This window comes from Haemaphysalis longicornis, unplaced genomic scaffold, assembly GCF_048455015.1.
Source record: "Haemaphysalis longicornis isolate Haplotype H1 unplaced genomic scaffold, Haemaphysalis longicornis Haplotype H1 scaffold_3, whole genome shotgun sequence".
Lineage (NCBI taxonomy): Eukaryota > Metazoa > Arthropoda > Arachnida > Ixodida > Ixodidae > Haemaphysalis > Haemaphysalis longicornis.
Window position 1 is genome coordinate 74243638 of NW_027526335.1, and position 25439 is coordinate 74269076.

The window sequence follows — 25439 nt, forward strand, 5'->3', positions numbered from 1 at the left end:
TTTTCATGGTTCCGGAACAAAACCATATATAGGACGGTGGCACGCGTGTGCCGCTCGTTGCTGGCGCGATAACCTTCAAATTGTGCTCGACTGTACTTCATATCCGATAAGAAAACTTATTAGTCCCTTTCCTAAAGCAGAATCTAAAACACGCGAATCTTGATAGTAAACACCCAGTGTTAGCCTCCACTTCCGCCTGACGGACTTCGGGGACCGCGCGGCACTCACGAGCTCACTCACGAGCGGGTGTCCGCAGAACCGCCTGCTTTACGGACGAACGAATCATCCGTGGCCTATTCATAAACCGGCGAACGGGAATTTAGGTCATCATTACCAAAGCTCCTTAAGGTGCGCTTTACTGTTAGCGTTCATCCTAGACAAATCGCATGTTAAAGTCAATTATTTCAAGTTTCGTTAGTAAAACAACGCGGAAGAAGTCTTGCCTACATATGTCGCCGTCCAATCATTTGGTCGACCGCGGGCCCCACCCCCAAAAAAATTCCTGGCTACGCGCCTACAGTAAGCGAACCCCGCTGGTTTATAGCGGCCCGCAGATCAGGTTATATCTAAACGAAGCGATCATTATCGTAACCTGCGCGCCGCGACAATCTGCTGCTGCTGCCGCGCTTGTGTGGCCGGCCGAAAAAACATTGCAACAGCGTCGCAGAGTAGTGCTGCTGTCTACTGAGCATAGCACGGAACTTCATTTTGTTTACCATGTCCAAAACCTTTCCTCTCGTTGCATGCAAAAAAAGTAAGCTACGGGTACGGCAGCCACCAAAGCGGGCACAGAGGTGTAAAAATCCGCCACTAGTGCGCGTGGATATGAAACAGGACGGAAAGGGCGAAACCGACCAGTTAAGATAAAAATCCCGTGTTTATTTCGCAGAATTCAGTACACTGGTCAGAAGGCATGTGCAACTGCGCTCAAAATTAAAATGTCGTGCACGAAACTGAGCACGCGTTGAAATTTCGCCTCCCCTTACGATCGATTGCAGCGCCCGTCGCTTGCAATGACAGACGTCAACGCCCGGAAACAGTCCGTGGGCCGAGCGCCGCTCAGCAGGCATTCGTCGTACAAGCGACAGAGCCGTATGCGGAATTGGCGCTCACAGCGGCGCGCCAGAACCCGGCAAAGTCCTGGCGTTGTAGGTGCGTTCGACGCCCTCGGAGTGAGCTCGAACAGTGCGTCCGCTTGAGTGGAGCTAGGCGGAGAACTAACAGAGGTTGGAGCGTCTGTGGTATCACTGGTAGATGCAACAGATGTGTCGAAAGTGACAGCAGTCCAGGGATCGGTAGTGTCTGGGGTCGGCGAAGGCGTGAGCGTGGTCTCTGTGAGAACGCGTGGTTGGGGAGTGCCGACCGTGCTCGTGAAGACCTGGGCTGTGGAGGCAGATGTAGTGGTCGCTTCACGGCCTTCACCGGACGTCGCTGTAGTTGCAACCACGGTGGTTACGGTTCGGCCAGGAGAGCCTTCAGGAACAGGGTGCACAGGGCGTGCTTGGCCGGGCACTCCGTATGCGTTGCCCACGTGCAGATGTTGCACGGACAGCGCGAGGCCGACCAGGAGGAACACCGAAACGGGCGTCATGTTGAATCAGCAAGGGTGGGCCTGGAAAAGGGTAGACATTCGGAGCAGGGTTAGGACATCACACTAGCAAACAAGAATAGCAATGCCAAACGGAAAGCATCTATACTATTCAACATAAAGAGCAACAACGTACCTGAGCAACGCTGTTCTCTTTCCAGGAATGGTGTGTTTGCGGGGCCGTTGGTCGCTTTATAGATGTCGGCCGGGTGTGTTGTGGGCTCCTATTGGTTGTCTGCTCGGGCAGCGCCGGCAAGGGTGACGGAGCGTTGTCTCGCAAGTGCCTTACTGTCTTCCCCTCTTTCGATTATTTTGTGAAGCCTTTATCTGAGGCGCCTGATTTTGGTCATTTTCCTGGGGCATCACGGTCAACCTTGAGTGAGGGGACTTGTGATGCTGAAACTTTAAGCGTGCGTGCGTTTTAAGGGCAAGGGCACTATTCTGGACTGCACAAATTCGCAGGCAATTAGCCATGTTTTTTTTTGCTTTTTTTGCGTAAGCACGACGTAAGCAATCAGTGACGGGATGTACCTATAGCTGTCATGATATGCACTGTAATTTGACGCTTCACTCATAACGATCACAACCAAGGTATCAAATATTTCGCATGGAAGATATAAAAACACTTGGCATGTACTATACAAATTAAGACGGTAGCTAAGGCTTGCAAGAGAAACACAATTCTGCAGGTCAAAATTGGCGTCAACAAAGTGAGCGAAAGGTGGATGTAGAGCTAAAGAACATCACAGAATTTTTTTACCGTATCTATTTATTTATTTCAATCGCTTTTAGTAACATAGCTGGGCCAGTTTCCATCGAGCGGCCGTGGCTGGGCGCTCTGCTTTAATTCAATCTTGTTGCGTTATCACCTTCCCGGCCGCCACCGCCACCACGCTATCGTCTGCTCCTATGTTATAAGTTTTTGGCCTGATCATATAAAAAGACGGCCGCGACCATCGCTTGTATGCCGCATATGAGCATGGAGGCGCTACGCTGATAACTGCGGAGCGTGCCGGTGTCACCGATTCACGCATTCGCCAAGCTCAACTTCAATCTGCTCTGTAATGAACAAAAGAGTCACTTTTCTTTGTTATTTTTATCTTGAGTTCGATCATGTGACCCAGCAGCTTACTAGCTGGTGCGTGGACAAATACCATGCATTGGGTTCTCTTTGTCATGGAGAGACTTGTACTGCCCTGTTACGTTGCGGTTACGCCAAACAAACAATTTTTATTTTATTGCCACACATAAAAGCAAAATACTGCACGTTATTTGTATAACCCCGTGATCGCTGACTTGCAAACAGTCGAAACTAATATTTATTTCGGTAAAAAACATGTTTTAAACCACGGGTCATGCAAAACTGCGCCTGCTGACAATTCACCGGGTTTTCAAAGTGCAGGTCGGTGAATTTTTTTGGTCTATTTCGCGGCAGAAGCATCCACCATTTGCAAGCTGTTACGTATTACCACGTCATTTGTACGCAGCCTAAAGTTGCCAATGTGTGACGTATACATCCTATTCAACTGTTTACGTTATGTCACATCCTTTCTGCCAATCACAAAGAAGGTGTGGCCTGCACGCCATAATGTTGTTGAATGGCAAAGACAGGCCTACGTTGTCATATCCGCTGAATTTCGTCTAGTTTTTCCTTGCCGGCGAAGAATTGTGCACTTCACGTAGAGGGAAATAAAGCAAATTTTACAACTGCTGACAGCAAACGTCATGAAACGTCAAAATGACGAAAGCACACACAACCGCTTTGTCAACCGGAAGGACGTGACCGAAATCGAAACCCAATCAGAAAATACTTCCGGCAATTTCAGTTCCCTGGGAATTTGTGCAGTCGCGAATACGGCCCTGATCACTTTAGGCGCTCGTCTTGTCGTCCTAGCTCGCTAACGGTCGATGTCAAGCGACTGCCGGAATCAGGCGGCGCATCGAGATAACGGACCCAAGTAGAGCCTGGTGTACCGTCGTCAGGGAGTCGCGCTGAGGCTTCAAAAACCACTCCGTTTAAATAGGTATAACCGTTCTAACCTCGTAAACCGCTGGCGGTTGTCACACATCTCCCCGTTGTTTACATCAAAGATAATTGCAGGTACATTTCAGGCAAAATCCGTGAATATAATCGGTACCCCCGCGTTCATTACGTTAGGAAGGCTTGTTGGGTTGGTTTTTACGAGAGTAAGCGAAAAACGCGGACGCCGAAGAAAAAAATGGCCTGTTCAAAATGACGCAGAAAGGTCCAGCCGCGCAAGAAAAAAATTGCGAGTTCGAAATGATGCATAACAGCTCCAGCATACGACATTGAAGCAAGCACAAAAAGAACAGAACTTCTGCTGGTGGTGGAGTTTCAGGCAGGGGGCGCGCGAGCTCTGCGAGGGCGTGAAATTTGATTCCGTGGTCGCAGTGAGCGGATAACGGCGCTGCAGCCCATTATGCCTAATAACTGGTCTGCACTTCCGACAGCATTCACGTTGAGTGGAACGGCTTTAATTTTTTTTATCCATTCGAATATTGTGCCACGGTCCACCTGATCAAGCGCACGCTTGTGATTCTGCCAAGCGTTGCTTGCGTTTAAGTTGCGGGATACTACGTGATGGAGTTTCGCTGCTTTTAGCTGCGTTCATTCAATGCACTGGAGTGGTCGCGTATCCACAATGACGCCGGAGTTTCTTTACTGTGGACGCCTGCTCTCCCCTTCCTTTTTTGCCTTCCAGGGACTTCGACGTCCCTTCCACCAGCCTAAGCATGCCCGTGTGGCTAGCCATGCACGTCCGACTGTGCTGTACCATCATGATCATCGTCTCCGGCATCATCAACTTTGTGCACACCTGGAATTAGTAAGCGACGTACGTTGCTTGATCAGCCACGTCTGAAACCAGAAGCGTACATACGTACTCGTAAAGGGGTCACTACTGTTCTGGTGGAAGTAGGTGAAATATATCGCCCACTCTATTCTTCGGTACCACCGGTTCTATCCTTGGATTGCCTACGTGGATTGGTCAACTACCGTGTGTTATGGGGAAATTGGTCAACGGGATTGTCTTGGAGTGTCATACATACTGCGGCGCAAAACGCGCTATGAAACTCGCTGTAGCCAATGGGAGGCTTAGGCACCGTTCTGCTGCTACAGACGCTGGGCGCCGGAGTTTTAGCTTCAGACATTTAACGTTTTCGCAAGCATTGGCCATTACACCTTAGCGGGTATGCGCAGCGCGCGCTGCCGCCAGTGGAAGGTTTAGGAGCCGTTTCTTCGCTGCATACGCCGAACGGTGGCCCTTTCGACCAATTAGGTCATTAATCGCTTCCGCAATAAAAAAAAATTGTTCGCGTAGTCTCTATTACGCGCTTCAAGTGTCTTCAGGTTTCTTTCGAAATGTTTTTAATCCTCCCGTGAAATTACAGTTTGTTGCAGGCCTGTTGTGAAGCTTTGCGGCAAACTACTCTATACTATTTTTTTTCTTGTAATTAAGAGTAATTGTAACTTAACGACTCTGCCTGTTATTTCACATGCTTTCAACATCAAACAGGAAAAATTTTCCGACTTAGCTTTTACCATCATACGCGGATACCCTGGGCACTCCTGGAAGAAGGCTCAGAGCTGGAGCAGCCACCCATACCATAAACCTATAGACACATCTTACCTCCATATTGCCTTGCTTGACAATCTCTCCCGCTCCCCCTCCCCTCTTTCTGCTTCCGAAACAAGACCAAGTGAGACGGTGTCGGCTCCAAACAAACACTTTGCCACATCACGCACTCCTTCGCCTCCTCAGGCCTCAAAGCTTACCGCTACTCGCGCACTCGGCACAACAACGGCCACAATGTACCACATACTAGGGGAGTTACAAAACCCACCAACTCAGACAGCTCATCGCGACAACCCGACCAGTGAGAGAGCAGCCTGACCAACTCTGCGCTGCAGCTCCGTGATCCACGACACCTGACAACACGGGCTCCGACGGCGGCTATCGATTGCAAGGTTACCTAATAAGGGACGCCTCCACAGAAGCTGAAAGGAAAAAAATGGACGCGTACCAGCTCGCTTCACTGCAAATGTAGTCTAAAGATTAAATAGTCTTTTGCCGCCCCTGCCACGTAACTGCCTCTCCTCTCTCTCGCTCACATCTCACGCTGTTCCCCACTTGTCTCTGTCCTCCCATGACCAACACAATGAAGCTTTGATGAATTCAATTCAATTTTCCCGCGTTCGCACTCCTGGGCCGCCATCTGCTAAGACTTTTTGTTCCTGTTTGGATTGGCGCTTGAGCAAAGAGCTCGATGCTCGAGCTTGAGCCCTTTTTGTGTTTGGTGGTTAAAATGTTGTTTGTTTTTATGTTTCATATGGCAAAAATTACAGCCACGTCTACATTAATTAAAAAACACTGCCAGTATGAGTTAGGCATTTTATTTTGCTTAAAATATTCCCATTCTTTTCTCTTTGCTGCACAACGTTGACAAGCATAAAGTATGCTACCAGATCGAGTATTTCGGAAATGCTTTGCCCATATAAAGGTCTCTTTCAAGAATTACGAAACTTTTGGTAGGGCGGCTGAGTCGAGGTGCAAACAGACAAATTGGACAAAATGTTTGGGGTTACATAGCCGAAGAAGACTATCGCCTTTAACATGTATTCATCCTCCTCTAATTGAGGCGAAATGTACGACCTATAACGAAATGTACTTTTGCTTAAAAACAAAATTCTGCTTAAAAAATTTAACACCTTAAATTAAATTTAGGCCTAGTAGCAACCACCTGCAAGTTTACCTTATCGGTAAAGCAGTTGTCGTTCAGTGAATATGGTAGCCGCTTTAGACCCCGTGAGGGCTGGGTTCCTTTTCCCCAGTACTGAACTAAGTGTTTAATTGCTCAAATTGGTTGTACACCTTCCCAGGCTCCAAGGGACAACGAATTAAAACTTTGTTGTGTGCTGCTGAAGGCCTTCCTGTCTAATTCTGATATCTTCTTTAGAAAGCTGCCATATTTAAAAAAAACTAACAAGAATAACAGACACATCATTACATGAACAGCGTACTTACCTCGCTTGCGGCACGCGCGGCTCAAACAGGACGAGCCTCCTAGCAAGCCTCACGACTATCACATATTTCGTTGGTTTCATAAAAGCTAATGTTCCAACAGACCCTCGCATAACAGCCTGCTGGTAACTGCTTGGTGGCTTGTTCCCTCGCATCTCAAGGGTGTTAAAGGGACCCTGCAACTCTTCTGATAAACGCTATCACTCTTTCCTTCGCGTCTGGGAGCATTGTGCAAGCTGTAGTTATCGCTAGCACGAAGCGCCGCTGCGTACTTTGCTCGTCGCAGCAGATACGCCTTCCGTTTCTGCTTTACTTTCGTGGCTTCGTTTTAGGGACGAAGCACCTTAGGGGCCGAGGCTTGTCCGCCTGGCGTGCGTCCGGCGTCCGTGCTCACGGCACAGCACCGTTTAAATTGAAACATCTGTGAACAAAAGGTTCACAAAAGTTAACAAGAACAAAATGAAAGGTTCACAAAATGTTAAAACGGGAGAGAGGGGAAAGAGAGATACGCACAGCATCGTGTAAATCGAAACATCTGTGAACAAAAATAAAAGGTTCACAAAAGGTTAGAGAAAGAGAGAGGGGGAGGGAGAGAGATCGTTGCGTTGCAAAAGCGTAAATACGCGCGTTCCAGACCACACATTCTCTTTCAGCCATGGATGAAAACATTCGTAAGGAGCGGCATGCAGCGGCTCAACGTCTATGCAGACAACAAGCTACCCCGGAGGCGAGAGCTTGGGAAGCGGCGGCAGAACGGCAAAAACGCCAAGCGGACCCGGAGTTGAGTGCTCGGGAAGCAGCGGCTCAACGGCAACGCCGACAACAAACTACCCCGGCGTGTATACTGTACCCACGCTTTGTCACTCATTTACATGCGCGCGTGGGCAATGTCACGGGTGATTTACGGTAAGAAAGATCCCCAGTGCTTCGCCCACTCGTCAGGATTCACTTCGTGGAGATGCGTGAATTTTAGAGTTGCTATCGAATGCGTTCATCGCTGCAACCGAAGGAAAGCTAAACTGCTGTAATGCCGTAATTTTGGGAGTTGAATAACGTCGAGACCGAGAAAGGCAAATATTTTGAGCAAGTTTCTAAATTATCTGTGACGGGCATAGGATGAGGAAGTAACTTTATTTTGTCCAGAAGAAAGGCATAGTTATGGCCGTTGTGCTTCAGACGACGGCCAGGATGTCTTGGCCCCTTGCGGATGTCCTGGATAAGCATCACGGTCTCCCACTTCTTTTTCGTATTTTTGCAGAGCTATTCTGTGACCCCCTAATCTAGGTGCTGGATGTGTTGGTTTACTACGTTCTGCAAGCAGTTAATGTTTCGAAAAAGGTTGTGATAGGTGTTTTGGGGGCCCTTTAACTGTGCACCTTCGAACATGCACTAGCTCCCCCACTTGTTTGCTGGCACGTTGGTTATCTGCTTACTCGTTTGCTTGCTCAGTCGGAACGTTCATTTCCGGAATTCATGCATTCTTCCCTCTTCTCGGAGGAACGTCCAGTTGCATTTTGAATGCTTCCGTTCCGGACCCATAACTAAGTGGGAAATTCTAGTAAAAGTGACAAGGATACGGTGTTTTCAGCATACGTTGACTTTGTGCGTAGCTCGCAGCTGCAGCAGCGTTCCACCTAGTTAGTAAAACGAAGAAAAAAACATCTTTTTTCGCCTCAACAGCTCCGCTACAAGGAATAGTACATCCTTTCATTGAACTACATTGCGCAAGAGTGGAGAGGTCACGCCGAGTGACGAAGTGGTTGAGGTAAGGCCGTGTGCGTACTACAAGCCATAGGTTCAGCAGCATAGTTTCATCTAAATCCGCCCCTGGGTCGGCCCTGGCCGACCCTGCGGTAGCCTAGAGGCAACGGCGGCGTCGGCGGGGCCTCTGTGTCAGGGCGCCAATGAGGAGCTCGACGACGAACACGATGGTAGCGAGCTGCAGGAGCAGCAGCGCCAACAGGAACAGCGGCCGAAGATCCTCGAAGAGCAGTGTGCGATGCTCCAGGTCCGACTTGTCGCTCATGCGCAGAAAGCAGTCCTCGCCTTCCGGCGAGATCTCGCGCAGGTAGTTCTCCAGCAGGCCGGTCTCCACCGACCACATCGACCTGGCAACGCGCGTTGCGTGGACGTTTTCTGAGTGACTCGCGTACACAACTGCAAGGTCTACGCTCAAGAACAGAGCCCTAATTTTTTGAACAGGTAAACCAATAAGCCTTTTTAGCCAACGGCCTATACAAACTCGTGTAATGATGATCTGAACCGACTTCCCTCAGGATTGCTGCAGCTCCTTTACAAGAAGCCACGTGAAACATGCCAGGGCTGAGTGAACTTGAACATGAACAATGTCCTTTTTATGGGAACTTGTGAATGTCTGGGGTGTTTTGCCTTCCCCAGCCCCCTTAATTTTACCCCACCGCACCTAGGCCGTTTGTGCACCCTTTCCATTTATAAAGCGATTGCAACATTGAAAGCTGCGCGAAAAGATATATTCAGATATATACACACCTATCGGAACCATCGTTCCGCGCGATTAGGCTAGGCGCAAAGTTTCTGCGGCTTTCCCTCTTTCACCCGTAAATTACACTTGTACGCGTCGCTCATCATAATCATCATCATCATCATAATCATAATCATGACAGTCGTCATCGTCGTAATTATTATTAGCCTGTTTATGTCTATTTTAAGACAAAGGCTTCAACCATATATACTTTGAACAGCTCGCATCCTCCGTCATCCGATCCCCCTTTTTTGGCTGGCGAATTTCCGACTCAAATTCATATTACAAGAATTATTCATCCGCGGCCGCTTCAACAGGCCACAACCTTTCTCCACAGTTTGAGGACGTAAAAATGCCAAGCGGAATGGAGGAGAAAGCGTAATGTGGTAGAGAAAGCTGGGGGAATCGCTCCAGGCAACAGTACAGTGCATGATAGTGAGCGACGGTGATGATTATCGCTCCTTGGGCTACTCCACAGACGTTGTGTAATAGGGGGATTGCATGGAACCAGAGTGCAACTCGAAAGAATGGTTCCTAGTAAGAACTCGAGGAAGTTAATTACGCTAGTTATGGCACCAGCCTCTCCTCGTCGCTCGATCACCAGGGGCGTCTGCGTGGTGTCGAAAGCTCATTTGAGGTCTACCATGTCCACCGCCAATATCCTAAGTGCCTTGCAAGTTCCTCGGCACCTGTGATGAAGTTCCCGAGCTAATGAAAGCTGTAGTAGGGGCACAGGGCCAAGGCAGTATCCACTATGCGTAGCATCGATAAAACGCAAGCGGGACCGTTGCTGAGTTGTCGGGGACCACTTCGCGTGTGATCTCGCCCCTCAAGATGCAAAAAAGTCTGAGAATGTGCAAATTTATTTTATTTGTGAATGGTAATGGCAGTCAGAAAATTATACAGTTCACGCACCAAATAGCGGAGGCTCTTGAAGCCTTTTTAGTCAGACATGTGGGAACAGGTCTGTGCAGACCTGTTGGTGCCTTCTCCGTGCGCTGTTTATGCCGCCTGACGTGAACCTGTCTGGTGTCTCGGCTTACCCTGTGCTTGAGTGCGAACCATTTCTTCACAGCCATCACTGTCCATATTGCCCTTCCATTATAATTGCAGTTTGGAGAATTAATGTCCCATTTTCGGTCAATTCGTTTCTGACGGACCTCTTTGTAGCCAGAGAATGCCTTTGGTTACGTTGTTTCCTACGTGATTTTGCAACACCTGTAAGGTTAGTCTGTGGTTTTCCGCTTTTTGTAACAGCGGGCCTTAAAGGAGCACTGACACGAAAATTTTAAGTTACACTTTTATTGCTTTTATCGATGCTTAATGGTCTGGCGAACCTGAAACAGTACTTCAAATACTTCAGCGCGCGATAGTTCATTACACTGAACGGCCTGAAAATCGTTTGTTTCAAATTCCCGCGCTTTCATCCCGAACGGCGTATATGACAGAATCTCGGCCTGACCTCACCGCTTTGGCGGACGTCACCGGCGCCCGCTTGAGAGGGTGTTGCGCCCGCTCGCCGCTCGTGAGGCCGCGCGCGTGAAGTGACTTCACGAGTTTTTTACTAGCGCTGTCGCGTCACTTCTTTTGGCTTTCACGGGATGATGTCACGCTGATGTTCGTTTGCTGAGTGCCGCTCCGCGCGCTGCTCCGTCGGCGCGATAAATGAGATAAAATTGAACTGTGTTCTTCCCGTCGCAGGCCGCTCATATTTCAGCCAGGGTATTCTGTTGAGCGAAGGAAGTGAACTGTGCAATAATATTAGCGCCGAAAATTGGTGCCAGTGCTAATTTAAATATCCCGCGTGTGGCTTATTACCTCACATGAAACTCGTGGCTCAGAACCGGGTCAAAGTCAGGTCGGGTGTACCAGCTGATGAACAGGGTAGCCAGCGACTCCTCGCTCAGGTAGAAGACACCATGGCCGGCTAGATTTCGGCACTGGTGGCCCACCTGGTCACGCAAGGTGAGCCCCTCTTGCAGGATCACGGCGTCCTCTTTCAGCAGGCGACGCATGTTCCTCTCCTTGAAAACGTCCTCCCGGAACACCTCGCCCCCCGTGCGCATGATCTGGCCGTAGACGGCACGGTAAGACTCCAGCTCGGAGTGCTGCGAGCGCCACAGTACGACCAAACGCAACCCGAGGATTATAGGCCCATATCTCATACAATCTTGTGCGGCAAAATGGGTCAGTGCTTCGAACATAATCGTAATTTACGAATTGTAAGCGTGGCTCTGGTGCCGGTTCTTTTTACACTACGCCGTGGGAGAAATTATATATATAGCCATACTATTTTCCCTGATGCTGCCGTAAAAACCGCTGTGCGCCTAGCTCTGTTGCCTTCAATTCCTGTGGATGGCAGAGACCTGCTCAACGACGATGATAAGGCGCTGGCACGAGGCCGCTTCATCGCCTCAGGACTCGTCAGGGTTTACTGGAGAACGCGACTGATAGGCTGGAAGTAGGTTACACGTATATACGCGTGAAAAACGACTAAGTACCGAAACGACGTTGAGCAATGTGTCGAATAAAAAAGTACCAGATTGCAAGTGCCCTTCCCATGATATACCCTAATTACCCGATTCTAACGCGCCCCCGATTCTAACGCGCACCCTATTTTCCTGGCAAAAAAAAACTAAAAAAACTTGCACTTCCGATTGTAACGCGCACGGAACTTTGTGAGCAAGAAAAACGAATGCGGGATAAATTGGCGATTTATTTCTCGAAGTAATCTCACCCATCTCCCTCCTCATCGCTCTCCGCTGACCACAACATCTCGTCCTCGATGCCGTCAAGCGCGTTCGCGATGCCACACTTCATAACGAACGTTCAACCATGATCGATGGAATTGTGGCCCACGCCTCGCACGCCCATCTTGCGAACTTCTCCAGAGGCGCACGCTTCAGCCGACCACTCGTTTTGAACGCGCGAGAGCCGCTGCTGCCATTGCTGTTATCAAGTGCGCAAGTGGAATGATTTGACGATTTGTGTAAACGCCGATAGCAAAGCCTGGGCGCCTATGCTTCCTGCGTCCGAAAAATTGTTGCTAAAAGCTTTGGCGCCATCTTGAGATGGCGATGGGCGAGACGAAATTTCCGTTGTTTCGGTAGTTTCGGTTTCGTATCCGATTCTAACGCGCATGCAATTTTTCGACCTATTTTTCCGCAAAAAAGGTGCGCGTTAGAATCGGGTAATTTCCTTTATGAGGCTAAAACACCAGATGCTGCTATGTTCGGATTTCCTTTCGCTGTTAGAGATGTCATTTCAAGCCCCCCATTTATCCCATATCGTGCTCATCGCGAATTTTATTGTGTCAGTTGGGGCGACAGACTCACAAGACCTCAAGGGGAATTTTAAAGATTGCGTATATATTTAACACGTGTAAGGTGTATACAGTTTAAGAAGTAGAAATCTGTGTTAACCATAATGTAGGTCAAATCTAAACGTTTTAAAACCGAGGTAAACGGATTCTATAGTGCAAATCAGCAAAACGTTATCATGTCCTTCGTGTGACCGCAGAGCATGCCCCGTGTTTTCTGTTCCTCCGAGCTTTACTGCATAAACGAGGGTTCCATGTACACTCTAAATGGCAAAAGAAAGAATTGTGTGTGTTGAACAATAAGAAATGCAGTCATAAACAAAAGTTTCAAAAATGCCCTCCAGTAACCTTTCAAGTAACCAGGTCTCAGACAGACCAAGTCATTCGAATCTGCTCCAGTACATCAAAAACGATGCGACACAAACGCTGGGCCAAGCAGTTTGCTGTTTGCTGTATCCACGCACCATGAGCAGGTCTGTAAAGCCGCTGTCGGCGAACAGCAGTATGCGCTTGTTGGGTGTGCGCAGCACGTCGGCAGCGGTGCGTATGCGGGGCGCCTCGGTCTTCACCATCATGCTGGCGCTCATGTTGGCCGTGAAGAAGTTCATCACGAAGAAGGCGCACACCAGCCACATGCACAGCAGGACGCGGAAGGCCACGTTGTTCGCATGGGTGCGGTGCGACGACGCTGCGCACGCGTATGCAAACACGCACTCGAGTAATTGAAGGGACTCTGAAGGCAACCAGAAAGTTGGTTTCAAACGAAAGTCTTACCTTCCCACAGCCATTTTAGCGTTGATTCGGTGCCGAAAGATACATTAATTGCTGAGAAATTGCCTATAAAGGGCTGATCAAACGTAACGCAAACAGCGGTTACAGTCGCTGTTTACGGCACGACAAACCGGAAGCAAGCGAGGAAGCGGTTATGTATGGTGTAGAAGCAACCGAAACAAGGCTTCCTGTACCGAGTGGTTAGGTCAGTTTCGGTCATATTAGTCGTGCTTTCCCAAACTCCCACGTCTATCCAGCCCAGGACCACTACGCAAAATTCTCCTTTAGGGGACTCGTGATTACTATTGAGGCTTTGTTGTCCTTTTGGAGACCCGCGAAAGTTGGCGTCGAACTAACCGCCCGCGCGTAGCTCGCACGCTTACTCGAAAAGCGGTACCGCCGCCCGAAGTGTACGAACGAGTTCGGCCATCCAGCGGCAGCCAGGAAAGACGTTCGCACTTGAGAGGATTTGACCACTTCCAGTGGAAGTTGCGTGGTATAGCCAGTGGCGGCGACACCTATATTCACGTTCTAACTAATCTCTACCTCACTTTAAAACAATCTACACGTAAGATTGGTATATTGCTGTTCTCTGTGAACTAATCTATCGATCTAGAGCAGCCTGACTTCAGTGTCCCTTTAACGCTGTATTTTTCCTTTATAAACGTCAGAAATAGCAGCGGTCCCACGTAGCAACTTTGGGGGGACCCCCTTGTAGGTACACAGGCAACGTTCCTGAAGGTTCTGGTTAACCCAACCCTGTACTCTAATAAAGCGATTTCTACTAATGATACGCTGTCAACACACAAGAGTAAAGAAAAGGTAGGATGTGCGTTACCTCTTTGCATTAAACCGGAAAAATATAGGAAGAACATGTCGTTCCACCGATTAAGCTTTTCCAAACAACCGAGTTTCCGATGTCGCACCCCGCCAACCGAAAGCAGGCGGAGGCTGATGGACGTCAGCAGAACCAGGTACACGAACATGAGGAGCCACATCTGCGCAGAGGGAATACCAGCCTTGCATCAAAGAAGTACGCGTAGACTCGCTTCTCAACCTATGTTGCCTTTGACTTCCCGTTTCATGGCATGAAATCACTTGGTGACCCTGGACAGATGATGTGGAGAAGTCCTTTCCCTGCGGGCACTAGTGCAATCTTTGAGTGGATCGTGCTAAAACTTTAGACTTAACTTCAGACTTATCTTTGTCAAGAACCTATTTATGGTTATAATCGAACCAATGCGAAAATAATTACCTGAAATGGCAGCATCATTTTGATTTAAAGAGCAGGGCTGGAAAGACACAGCCTTGAGACACGCTGCCCACCGGTGCGAGGTACCAAAAGGTATATCCAGAGCCACTCTAATGTGCGAGATTTTAACGGGTGGGGAGAATTCTTGTCATCATAATCAGTTGAGTGCTTTCCCTTATCTCACGTCTCGTCGACAAAACCCCGTTGTTGCTTGCATGGGTCACACCGTGAAATCTGAACTGAATTTACTACGTTTTGCGCCTTTTTATACTTGCCTGAATGTCAAATGCCGAGATCTTGGTGAAAATTTCTGTTGCAAAGGGCTGCTCAATCCCAGCCAAAAATTGAAACGTGTCGAAAGTATAGATGTAGCCAGGTGGGAAAAAGGCGGCCGTCATTGCTGTGATCACGAAGGGTCCCACAGCAACCTCGCTCTCCTGCAAGAGACCAAAAAGGGCAGGAGGAGTACTGAGAGGGATCGCTCCACCGCGAATACTGATCGCGTTGTGAATGTCGCGATCAGTGGATAGACAGGAGACCTGCATTGTAGGGGTACCCCACGCTTAAAGAAAGAAATATTTGTTTTTCAAAAGTGGTTCCTGGGATACGTAAACGCAAAAAGATTTTTCTGTCTGTCTGTCTGTCTGTCTGTCTGTCTGTCTGTCTGTCTGTCTGTCTGTCCGTCCGTCCGTCCGTCCGTCCGTCCGTCCGTCCGTCCGTCCGTCCGTCCGTCCGTCCGTCCGTCCGTCCGTCCGTCTGCCCTGCCCTGCCCTGCCCTGCCCTGCCCTGCCCTGCCCTGCCCTGCCCTGCCTGCCTGCCTGCCTGCCTGCCTGCCTGCCTGCCTCTCTCTCTCTCTCTCTCTCTCTCTCTCTCTCTCTCTCTCTCTCTCTCTCTCTCTCTCTCTCTCTCTCTCTCTCTCTCTCTCTCTCTCTCTCTCTCTCTCTCTCTCTCTCTCTCTCTGTCACTAGAATCAACCCCTTACCACCCGACCGCCGTTGCCATATCTTTTTTCCAGGTCTTCCTAAAATATTTACAAAATTGTCAGGTCTTAAACTGCTTCACAAAAATGCGACGAGGTTAGGCGAAGTAATCACATCAGTTCACCTAAAACTGGCGTGTTTTTATGAAACCGATACCAAACATTTTCCTTTCGACCCCGCCGAGGACCTTTCTTTTTTTATTAGGCTGCGTCTAATTTTACTCCAGAGGTGAGAATCACCTGCGGGAAATTCTCACGGCAGTTTCCATAAAAGCTGCCTGGGCTAAAATTTCCTGAATATTATGTCCCGACGTAACCTAACTTAGCATAACCTCGCCGAACCTAATGTAGTCTAACTGAACGCGTCATAACCTACCCAAAGCGAGCCAAACTGCAACAAACGTAATCTAACCCAGCCCAGTGACACAGAACACAACCTATATTAAATGTAATTCCACCCATTCTGGAATTCCTGTGCGTCGATTTCATAATATAGTAAAAACCAGAGTGAAAAAGCATTAATAAAATCACAATGACCGAAAAATTCCCAAAGTTAAAAAAAACATCGCAATGTTGGACTGGAACCTGCGCCTTCTCATTTAGAGCCAAGTACAAAAACACAGCGCTACAGGGTTTTTCTTTCGTTATACAACATTTATTTACACAAATGTGCCGATATACACGATACACTAACACGCATGAGGCGTTGACTGCAGCCCACAAAAATACTGTCGCGACGTAACCTTCGGTTACCTTCCAGTGAGTCTTCGGCTAATCACAAAATGCACAACTTATAAGACTAGGTGTAACAAAAAGGACAAACAAATAGGACCCTGCGAAACAGAAATCAAAAGGAATGAACAGAGGTTGCTGAGAAAGTACCTTGTTATACTCCTGGTTGATGTGAAGGATGCCTGGTCATACGAGGACAGCGTTATTGAAACGTAATGGTAAGACCACCCGCGAGTCCCAGCTGTTGCCAGCGATGCATTCCTTTTTCGTTGAAGTTCTGCAGGGCTTGGCAACCCTTCTGCAGTGAGTAGTGGAGCTCTGTGTCTTCATCTGGTTCCCCCATTGCGCTCACGGTCCATTAAAACTTTGCCGTAAAGTGCCGCCAGGCAGGGCCCCTAGCGCACTCCACTGCGTCTACTCTAGCCCTCCACAGAGAGTGGAGCCCGATGACGAGCACGCTGTCTCGAAGCGTTTTGTTCCCTGTGGGAGCACTCAGGCGCCAGAGGCAGCTCGAACACGGCTTTTTAGGTAATATTCCCATCCATTCAAACCTAATACTTCAAAGTTAACGGTCGATTAGCGCTCCAACTACGCACACTGACAGGATGTGAAGGCGAATCCACTACGAATGTGGCAGCGTGTCGTCGCGTCATTCGAGGACCAATAATATTTTGGCCCTGGAAAATATGTTGCTGACTAAGCATTTCTAATATACCGCGTTCGATTCTTTAAAACATTCTTACAGCTGTAACTCGCAATTAAATGACTACTACTCCGTACACAGTCATCCATCCCCTTAGCGCACCCAGTTTCACTTACGTTTCTGTGGATGTCTCCAAGCATGCCAGTCCACGAGCCGTTCAGTGTCCTGTAGCCCCATTGCATGTCCTGCGGTACTTTGGCAGCGTACCTTAAAGAGAACCAACAGTAAACTAGTAGGAAATACTCGCGTCCCTGCGCGAAAAAGCAAGCAAAAAAATACCGTCCATACAATGCAACAGTGCGAAACTACCGGAAGATTCGGCGGTAATAGTGGGTGTCAAGAACATGACAACAAACACGAGAAACATGGGACCACTGAAAGCAATATTCATCGTTAAGTTACTGCAACCCATAGAGTTTTTCCCCTTGTGTAACTGCCAGCGCAAGCGCGTACAGCGAATGTACGCTTTTATCGCCACTAGGTTCTGCAGTTTAGAACCTAGAGTGTTTCTGTTAACTGCAGTGTTTCCAAAAACACTCAAGCGTTCACGAATACCCGGCATCAGCCCTTCTTTTAGCACATCTAGTAGAAGCGACGCCTGGGCCGACACAGCTGGAATTTCCTCCACCAACCTGCTCCGGCATGCCTCCTGGCAACCCTTGATTCAAGAGCACGGGCCTCAACAGTACGACTGATGTGCCGAGTTATGTCCCCTGGCCACCAAGAATTGCCATACGATCCGCGCCTGAGCCAACGAACAGGCCGTCTTCAGCCGCTCCTTACGCGCACGCAACGCCATGGCTCATCTTGGCTGCCCCGAGCAGCAGCTCTATGGCGCCAGCTCCCATCTGACTACACTGGAACATCCCCGCCCGATGACGACGACCTCAGGACTATAATGAGGGCTGCCCAACGGACTGCGTAGTGCAGCACTGGTGTAGTCTGTGGTGAATAGCTATGAATATTGGGACCCAGGCTGGGCCCGCAGGCCTATTGGTATGGGCACACTGCCTTTCTGCGGCCCTTGCAGGCTTGCGTCTCCCAGAATATACGTCTGCTAATAAAGTATTAGCTCCAAACATTCAGACAGATTCCAGGAAGCACTCCCCCCCCCCCCCCTTCCCAATCTGTATGCTCTTTTCTACACAATACTCAGATAAGTGTAAATTTTGCGAGAAACCCGGAACTCTAAGACGCATAATATTCGACTGAAAAACAAAAACTCTGACCTTCCGCCCTTGAGCCCGTCCTTTTCCCCTGAGCAGTGGGAGAGACGGCTGTCCAGCTGTCGACCTGAGGACCAGCTCCTGCTTGTGACCAGGGTTATTGCAGCCTGGACATCACATAGGCTCCTGTACTGAGCCCATGTGCTCACATTATTGTGTAATAAACTTGTCCCTCTCTCTCTTTCTCTCGGTGTGCTTGGCTGCGTTTAGTTTTGGCTGAGCAGCAGCACGTGGTACCGCGATATCTGAAACTGGCCGAGGAGACGGCCGCTTAACTTCAGAGCTTAGACACTGCAGCCTAGTCCCATCCCACAGACATCCACAAAAAATGCCATAAAAACCAGCATCAGGTAGAAAAAAATTCAAGCCACTTGTACGCCTGTGAACTCTGTTGAAACAGCACAGCTGCTGGTGGCCCCCTGAAGGAGAGGTAGGGGTCGTTTACAAATTACAACGCCACTCGATGTGGTATGTACGTACTCGAAGCTGACGCACGGAGGTCTGGTAGTTTATCGGTGCAAACATGTGGGGTGGTACTGAGCCGTGTGTCCCGGCGCACGAGCGGAGTTCGGGCAATGGACGGCTGTCGCATAGTGCTCGGAGCACTTCTGGGTCCGCGGTAAGTGTCCGAAGGTGACGAGCCGGCGGTGGCGCGTACGTCCGAAGGAATACTTACCTTGTACAGCACTCTTTCATTTTACCATGGCAGTGCTATTTGGCAATTTCGGCACACGGGCGGCCGCTTCCCGCGGAGGCGGCGGTGGCTCACAAAGCCACTCGCCGCGGTATCTATGCAAAATGCGGTATGAACGCCGCGGTACGTGCGCGGTATGAACGTACGCGCGTGTGACATGCTCCCGCGCTATGCACTCGAAGCTCATCACCCGCGGGGGTCAGAGGACCTGCGCTGAGTGTCGAAATCGCGCATCGACGACCATAGAGTCGGTGGCGCCATCTGTCCGCCCAGCGGGGTAGCTAAGAATGGCGTAACGGGCATCATGGCCGGGAGTTTTGAGCCCCCAAACCACTGCGCTGATAATGTCAATGGAAGATCCATTGCCAGACATTTAGGAGCGCATGAGCATCTCAGTCGTATCTCATCTCGATGGCCACGCCTTGCTATGGCTTTAAATAACACCCAGCTACGTTTCTCGCCCTCTTCCACATACTGCGCCAACTTTGTTTTGCGTCCTGGTACTCTCAGAGGTCACGCTTGCTCGCTTTAGCAGTGCTACTGGCTGCCGGTCACTCCTGTTGTTGCCCACGAATATATGAATTTTATCGCCATCATCCCCATTTCACCCTCTCTGGCCACGTACTCGGCCATGAACTCGCTAAACAATTTAGTGTAGAATGCGCACAAGCGGTGGCGGGTCAAGTCGGGGCGCGGTGAGGCGGGAGCGTCGCGCGGGCAGAGGGGAGGAGCCGGCACGGCTTCATCCTGACGTCTGACCTAGGCAGCCTGAACTAGGCAGCCATGCCAACGCAGCGCCACAGCTGGGCTGAGGTCACCCATCTCCGCACGTGCTTCTTTGTTCTCTGATCATTTGTCACTTTGTCCACGGATCGACGGCGAAATTTTTGTTGCTGACATACCCCATCTATCGCACACGCAATAATAGGCTGCATTGCGATCTCATGTGCGTTGTCATAGTAAACACGTCGTCGTCGCTTACCTGAGCCCCATAGACTCGGTTATGTTGCCCATGAGGGATCCCGAGACGCCCCACAGCCGGTCGAGACCTCGTTCATCTTTGACGTACACCACGTACGGCGACCACTGCACACAGCAACTACGACGTTAAAAATATCCAGGTGGAAGTAAAACGCCGCTTTCATGGTCATCATAACTCCAGACTTATCTTCGGACGGGGGGCAAAGTGTCCGGCGCCCGTTACATCATTGCCCCCTATTTCCACAGCTCTGGTGCGTGAGTCGCTCCAAAAGGGTAACAAAAGCAGCTGTCCACCACAGTACTGGAACTCGCCGATCCCCAACGTGCCATACATGCCAGCGGTATTGTAGCCAGGCTTGCTCCAAAAGGGTAACAAAAGCACCGGTCCCCCCATGTACTGGAAACCGCTGTTCCCCTACGTGCCATTCAAGCCAGTAGTACTGTATCCAGGCTTGCATTCAAGGAGGGTGGGGAAAGGGGAGTGTAGCCACTTTAGGCAGGCTTTCTGTTAGTTCCAAAAACTATCTAATGGTCTTCAATTACTTCTAAAGTCCCCAATCCTGTACCCGCGTCAAAAGGAATCAGCACTATCCTCACAAATACTTCGGAAGTTTTAACCAAAGTTTCTTGCACTCGAGTTTTCAATTTCTAATGTTTTAATAAATTCGTAACTTATAAAAGTTTACATTTTTTATAGTCGGTTTTTGGAGGAGCTTTAATTGGATCTTACATCACAAGAATTCAATGTGCAAGACCGCCCACTTCCTATGCATTCCTTTGTCATAATTTGTGGTGGTCGCGGACCAGTCCGGCAAATCCGCTCAATGGGTGAAAAGAAAAATACGTCGGCTTGAGATGTCGCGTTGCGTTCCCCACAAATGCACAAGCCCGTGTAGCCAGCGGACGAATTGAGATAGCTGTTGCAAGAGGCTGTCATATTCTTTGTCTTTAACATTTTTCATGCGGGCGTACGAACGACGGTAAAATAAAATTGAAGTGCTCTTTATCAAAGAACATGAATGCCTTACCGGCGTTGATGTGAAGCGTAGAGTGTAGTTTTCATAAAGCCTCCGGTAGAGATGCCATGTATTCGGCTGCAATTCGTTGCAGAAAAAAAAACAGGGTTAAGAGGTACTTGGCTGAAAACTAAGACAGTTGTGTGAGTAAAGGGCTGCTCTGATCGGGTGGAGGTCTTCCGGACAGAATACAGGTACCGTATTACATTTTGCCTCGTACAAGGCTCTTCACCGATACGAACAATTGCTGCCTTAGTCTTTCTGATTTGCCTTATTGGTCTTTTCGATGCGCCTTAGTCTGATCAAATTTACTCTTATCGATACGTTCGAGCCTTGGCACTGCTTTCGAGGTAGCAGGACCAAGCTTGAGACCTGGCTTTACTTACCTTGATGCGGTTGTTCAAAATTGTTCAACTGGCCGGTTGTTAGTGTTGCAACGTGTTTGCTAAGACAAAAAACCGTATACTATAGCCTTATTGATTAAGCACATAGCGTCTCAGTCATAGAAAAAAATCGTGAATTGTAAGGCTCCGTTAAATTTTATTTAAAGGCGAAATATCGGATCAATTGCTAATGCCACTTCACGGTTTCTGGTGAAGCATGAGGAAAGGGGGCGCATGGGTGTTCATACTTCCGAGTGTGCTGCATGCTGAAGATCATCAGGTAGAAGAAAACTGGTGTCGCCTGGCGCGATGAATTCGAGTTGAGCACAACAGCGGTGTGTTAACTTTCTGGTGATTCTTGGTTATCACTAACCTTGGTTTAGCATGGTTACAGTTTCATTACTATATATACGAGTTAGCAAACACGTTCACACAGCCCACAATGTGCCCTACGTTAAAATAAACAGATTCATTACACACACTTCTCATGGTCTGACTTTTAGAATAAAATGGCCATAATCATGCGGAAGTACGTTAACTTTAAAAGTAGGTACTTAAATGGCATGAAACAATGAAACAATTTAGACCAGAGTTTCCAGCGGCGTTCAGCCGAACGATCCATTGATGGCCCTGCTTCATCACAAGCATTGCATACATCCATTACACATCCTCGAATTAGCAGAGACGGCCAACGACGCGAAACAGCGCAGCACTAGGCACGTTTCTGCCAGCAAGAAACGTACTCGCTTCTCGATCTTGCTGGCTCCGCACTCTTTCGCTCAGCAGCATGCGAGCCGTTCTGTTTATTCCCAAGCGTTGCCTAGCAATACAGACGCCCGCTTCTGTTTCTTCCTTGATTTGCATTCTTTCACTCGGGATTGGCAGATAGGGCGGGTTTTGTTATGAGTGGACAGCTAGCCCAGTCGCGCTAAAATGTTCGCTGAGTGTCAACTACATGAAGCACTAAGGATCTAGTGGCCGCCGCTTCACGCGAGAGGGGGGGGGGGGGGGGGGGAGCGTTAGCCTTGGTGAGCGGAGGATGCCCCGTTCCAAATAAGTTACCTGCCATCTCGTATCAGAACGTATACGTTGCAGCTTTGGCGCCGTTAATTTCGCATCGACAAACAAACAGCGAAGGTGCACATACCACCCGTCGCCAAGAGCGGTCATTCAGAAAACAAGCGAGCTCGTCCGTCTGATGACGGATTTCAGAGACAAAGCGTGCAGCTGCATCTTGAGCTGTATTAAAAACTAAATGAGGAGAATTCTTTGTTCCTTACCACAATCTACGGTATACTATGTACTTGAGAGGATGGCTCTTGTGTAGACTCCTCATTTAGTTCTTAATGCAGTGCAAGCGATTGTAGTACTGGAGGAGGGAAGCAAAGTGTCCCATGCTGTTGGGCTACCTTTAGCGCCTTCATTATCTTATTTACAATGAATAAGAGGGAAATATGCAACGTATTTTGTCTTCTCGTCACCCATGACATCTGTCAGCCTCCACAAAAGAAGTGATTGGCGGCGGGCACCGGCTGCAACTCGTGCGAACGCACGGAATGACCAATGTGAGCACCAACCGTAGCATTTAAGATTTCCGGCTTGCTACCATCACGTTGTTTAAACCACCGCAGAATTTTAAAATTTACATTCATTGCTTAACTCAACCTTATGTATGTTTCAAGTGTTTACAATACAAGAAACCTCGAAAAAAATCGCAATTTTCTTACTATTGTACGTGCAAAGCATTGCAATTTCTGCGACATATGCCATGCATGCCCTAGAATCGGGGGACGTCATTTTCATCTCAGTAATCCCGAGTTTGATATATGCCATTAATGTGCTGATCATTTCATCTTCGTTCTTAACAGCCGTTGCAACGGCGCTCTGAGACTACACCCATTTGCGCTGATTTTCGCTTTGTCAGAATGCAAAAAAAAAGGTGTTTCTCGCAAGCCTCCACTCCCGTCATTGCATTGAAAAATAATTCATGTGTCATCGTTCGTTAATTAACATTTTCATTCCATGTCTATATAAACGCAACCGCGTTCTCAAACGCTATTCCGAAAGAAGGGAAAGCCATTAAGCAGTTTTCTTCGGAATTTAAGCAAACTACATTGGCAGGTTTTTGCATTATGCCTAGCACGATCAAGCAATGCCATCCTTCGGGAGTGGGTGATGAGTTTTCTTTGAATACCATATTGATTTTCTTGAGGAGTCGAACGAGGACACGGGCCAATATGCCACTCGTCATTGTGGACATGGAAGCCCTTATTAGAAACCTCTAACAAGTACACCTCCTATTTCTACTGCAGCATCTTAAGTTACCCATGCGCTAAAGATCCCCTGCAGGTGTTCACAATTATTCTGGAGCCCTCCACTACGGCCAGCCTCATCGCCTGTGCAGCGTCGGCGAGTTAAAACACATAATCAGTAAATCAAGTTCCGCATAGAACAAGCGTTCTATAAGCACTTGTGTGCGCCACGTCAGAAGAAGTAAAGAAACTCGCCATGGTTGCTGCTTCAGTTTCAGGCACCCGTGGCACTGGGCGGCCCAGGGCTGCTTGTTCAGTTCTACGCAAGCGCGGTTCTACACAAGGGACACTGTTCAGTTCTACACAAGGGACACTGAACACGGACGGAAATTGGAACAAACGTGTAAGGAGGAGGTAGACAGATTTTGCATTTCGCGCACGTCTCTAGTGGACCATCGTTTGATACTCGAAGAACATTCGCCAGCTCCTGTTAAAAGATGTCGTTCTCTTGAAGCGCAAATAGATTGTTCGCGATAAGAGTACTCGCATCAATCGTTGCCGCGCTTAACGGTGATCGGGTGCCCTCGACGCATTTCATTGACTTACTGCTCCTGTAGTGGAAGAACTGCTGGGTACATAAGAACTATGTCAGTGGTATTATTTTGCCCGAAATAAAATCCTCGCTTTCAACATATCTTGTATCATTCCACCCAAGGTAATACATTTGTTTCAAATAACTGAAACTGGTCACGAAAAGACGCCGAACGGTCCTGCGGTGTTTGGCATGCACAGACTGGGGTCATGGTTCCATTAGGTAGTAGATAAAGGGGTGGATAAAGCTGTATAGGGCTCTTTGGACATGTCCTTTGGAAGACATGACCTGACGTCCCCTTAGACCTTTTTAAAGACGAGTCTTTCTTGAGCAAGCTACACGCGAACATCTCTCGGTCTGTCTGCCTATTCGTCCGTCTGTCCGTCTGTCTGTCCTTTGGTGTGTTACTCGAATCATTCAGAAATGTATCTGGCGAGTCCGCTCTCTAGTGGCTTAGTGACCCACTGGCAATTAGTATGGGACTAGTGATGGAAAGAGGAGCGTAGTAGTGGAAAGGGGAGGAGCCAAAGTGCGAGATAGAGCAGCGAGAGTCGCAGAGATAGGCGTAGAAGAGGGTTCCAAAGAAAGTGCAGGGAAGAGGGAGCGATGAGGGAAGAATCGGAAAGAAAAGCTGGAAGGGGATGCGTGCGTTGTGATAACTAGAAGGCGAAAGGGCAGTGGAGGCGAAGGGGAATCGGCCGGTAATGGTGGCGAGCTTAGAGCAGAGAATGTGGACGAGGAGTGGAGCAGAACTAAAAATTACACCATCTTCGCGTAGGGGAACCCTGAGTAATATGCGAAGGAGCCATGGAGTCGACTGAAGTTCCCATTAGTTTTCAGTTCATCGTTTCCGTTGACATTCAGCTTGGCGTGCTTTCGTTGTATCAGTCGCTTTTACAGGTAGTTTGAATCAGTGAAGGACATAAGGCGCGTTCGTAGCACATGCTCCCGTCTCGGTTTGTAACGCAGTGGGAAGAGCGCCACGTACCTCCCGTTGCGGCCAGAGAGTCGTGAGATCGAAACCGGGCGGCGCCTAACTATTTCTTTTTATAGTAGACTGCACTGACGTCAGCCCAAACGCTGACGAGGCCGGAGAGACGCGAATGCGCTGTAGAGTGCGGACGGCGGACAAGGGAGGGGGGACACAGCCCCGAGCATGGGATGCTCCGCATCTAAAAATGTATGAAGTACAGTGGAAACGAGCAACACCGACTAGACAAGGCGGTTTTGGATAAAATGAGAGACGCGAAGAGAGGAGGAACAAGAGGATGGAAAAGAGTAGCGGGAGAGGGTTTCAGTGGGACTTGTGGTAGGGTGGATAGAAATATTGTCAAGGGAATGAAATGGGAGGGGGAGTGTGATTGGAGTTAAGATGAGAACAGTTGATATTGAGCATAGAAAAGACAAGA

General features: G+C 48.8%; 1 protein-coding gene and 1 long non-coding RNA gene across 2 annotated transcripts; both read right to left on the minus strand.

The window, feature by feature from the left end:
* Nucleotides 1-858: 858 nt before the first annotated feature.
* LOC144173298 (uncharacterized) lies at nt 859-1857 on the minus strand. The gene is made up of 2 exons (XR_013323219.1): nt 1725-1857; nt 859-1612 (listed from the first exon to the last, which is right to left on the minus strand). It is a non-coding gene; the product is annotated as an uncharacterized LOC144173298 (long non-coding RNA).
* Nucleotides 1858-7584: 5727 nt separating this feature from the next.
* Nucleotides 7585-23765, minus strand: LOC144174637 (glutamate receptor ionotropic, delta-2-like). Its single transcript, XM_077703423.1, has 9 exons — nt 23694-23765; nt 20816-20881; nt 19789-19892; nt 17003-17093; nt 14748-14909; nt 14059-14218; nt 12914-13137; nt 10949-11238; nt 7585-8738 (listed from the first exon to the last, which is right to left on the minus strand). The coding sequence occupies exons 1-9, from the start codon at nt 23694-23696 to the stop codon at nt 8489-8491; spliced, it is 1350 nt and encodes a 449-aa protein (XP_077559549.1). The 5' UTR covers nt 23697-23765; the 3' UTR covers nt 7585-8488.
* Between the last annotated feature and the right edge of the window lie 1674 nt (nt 23766-25439).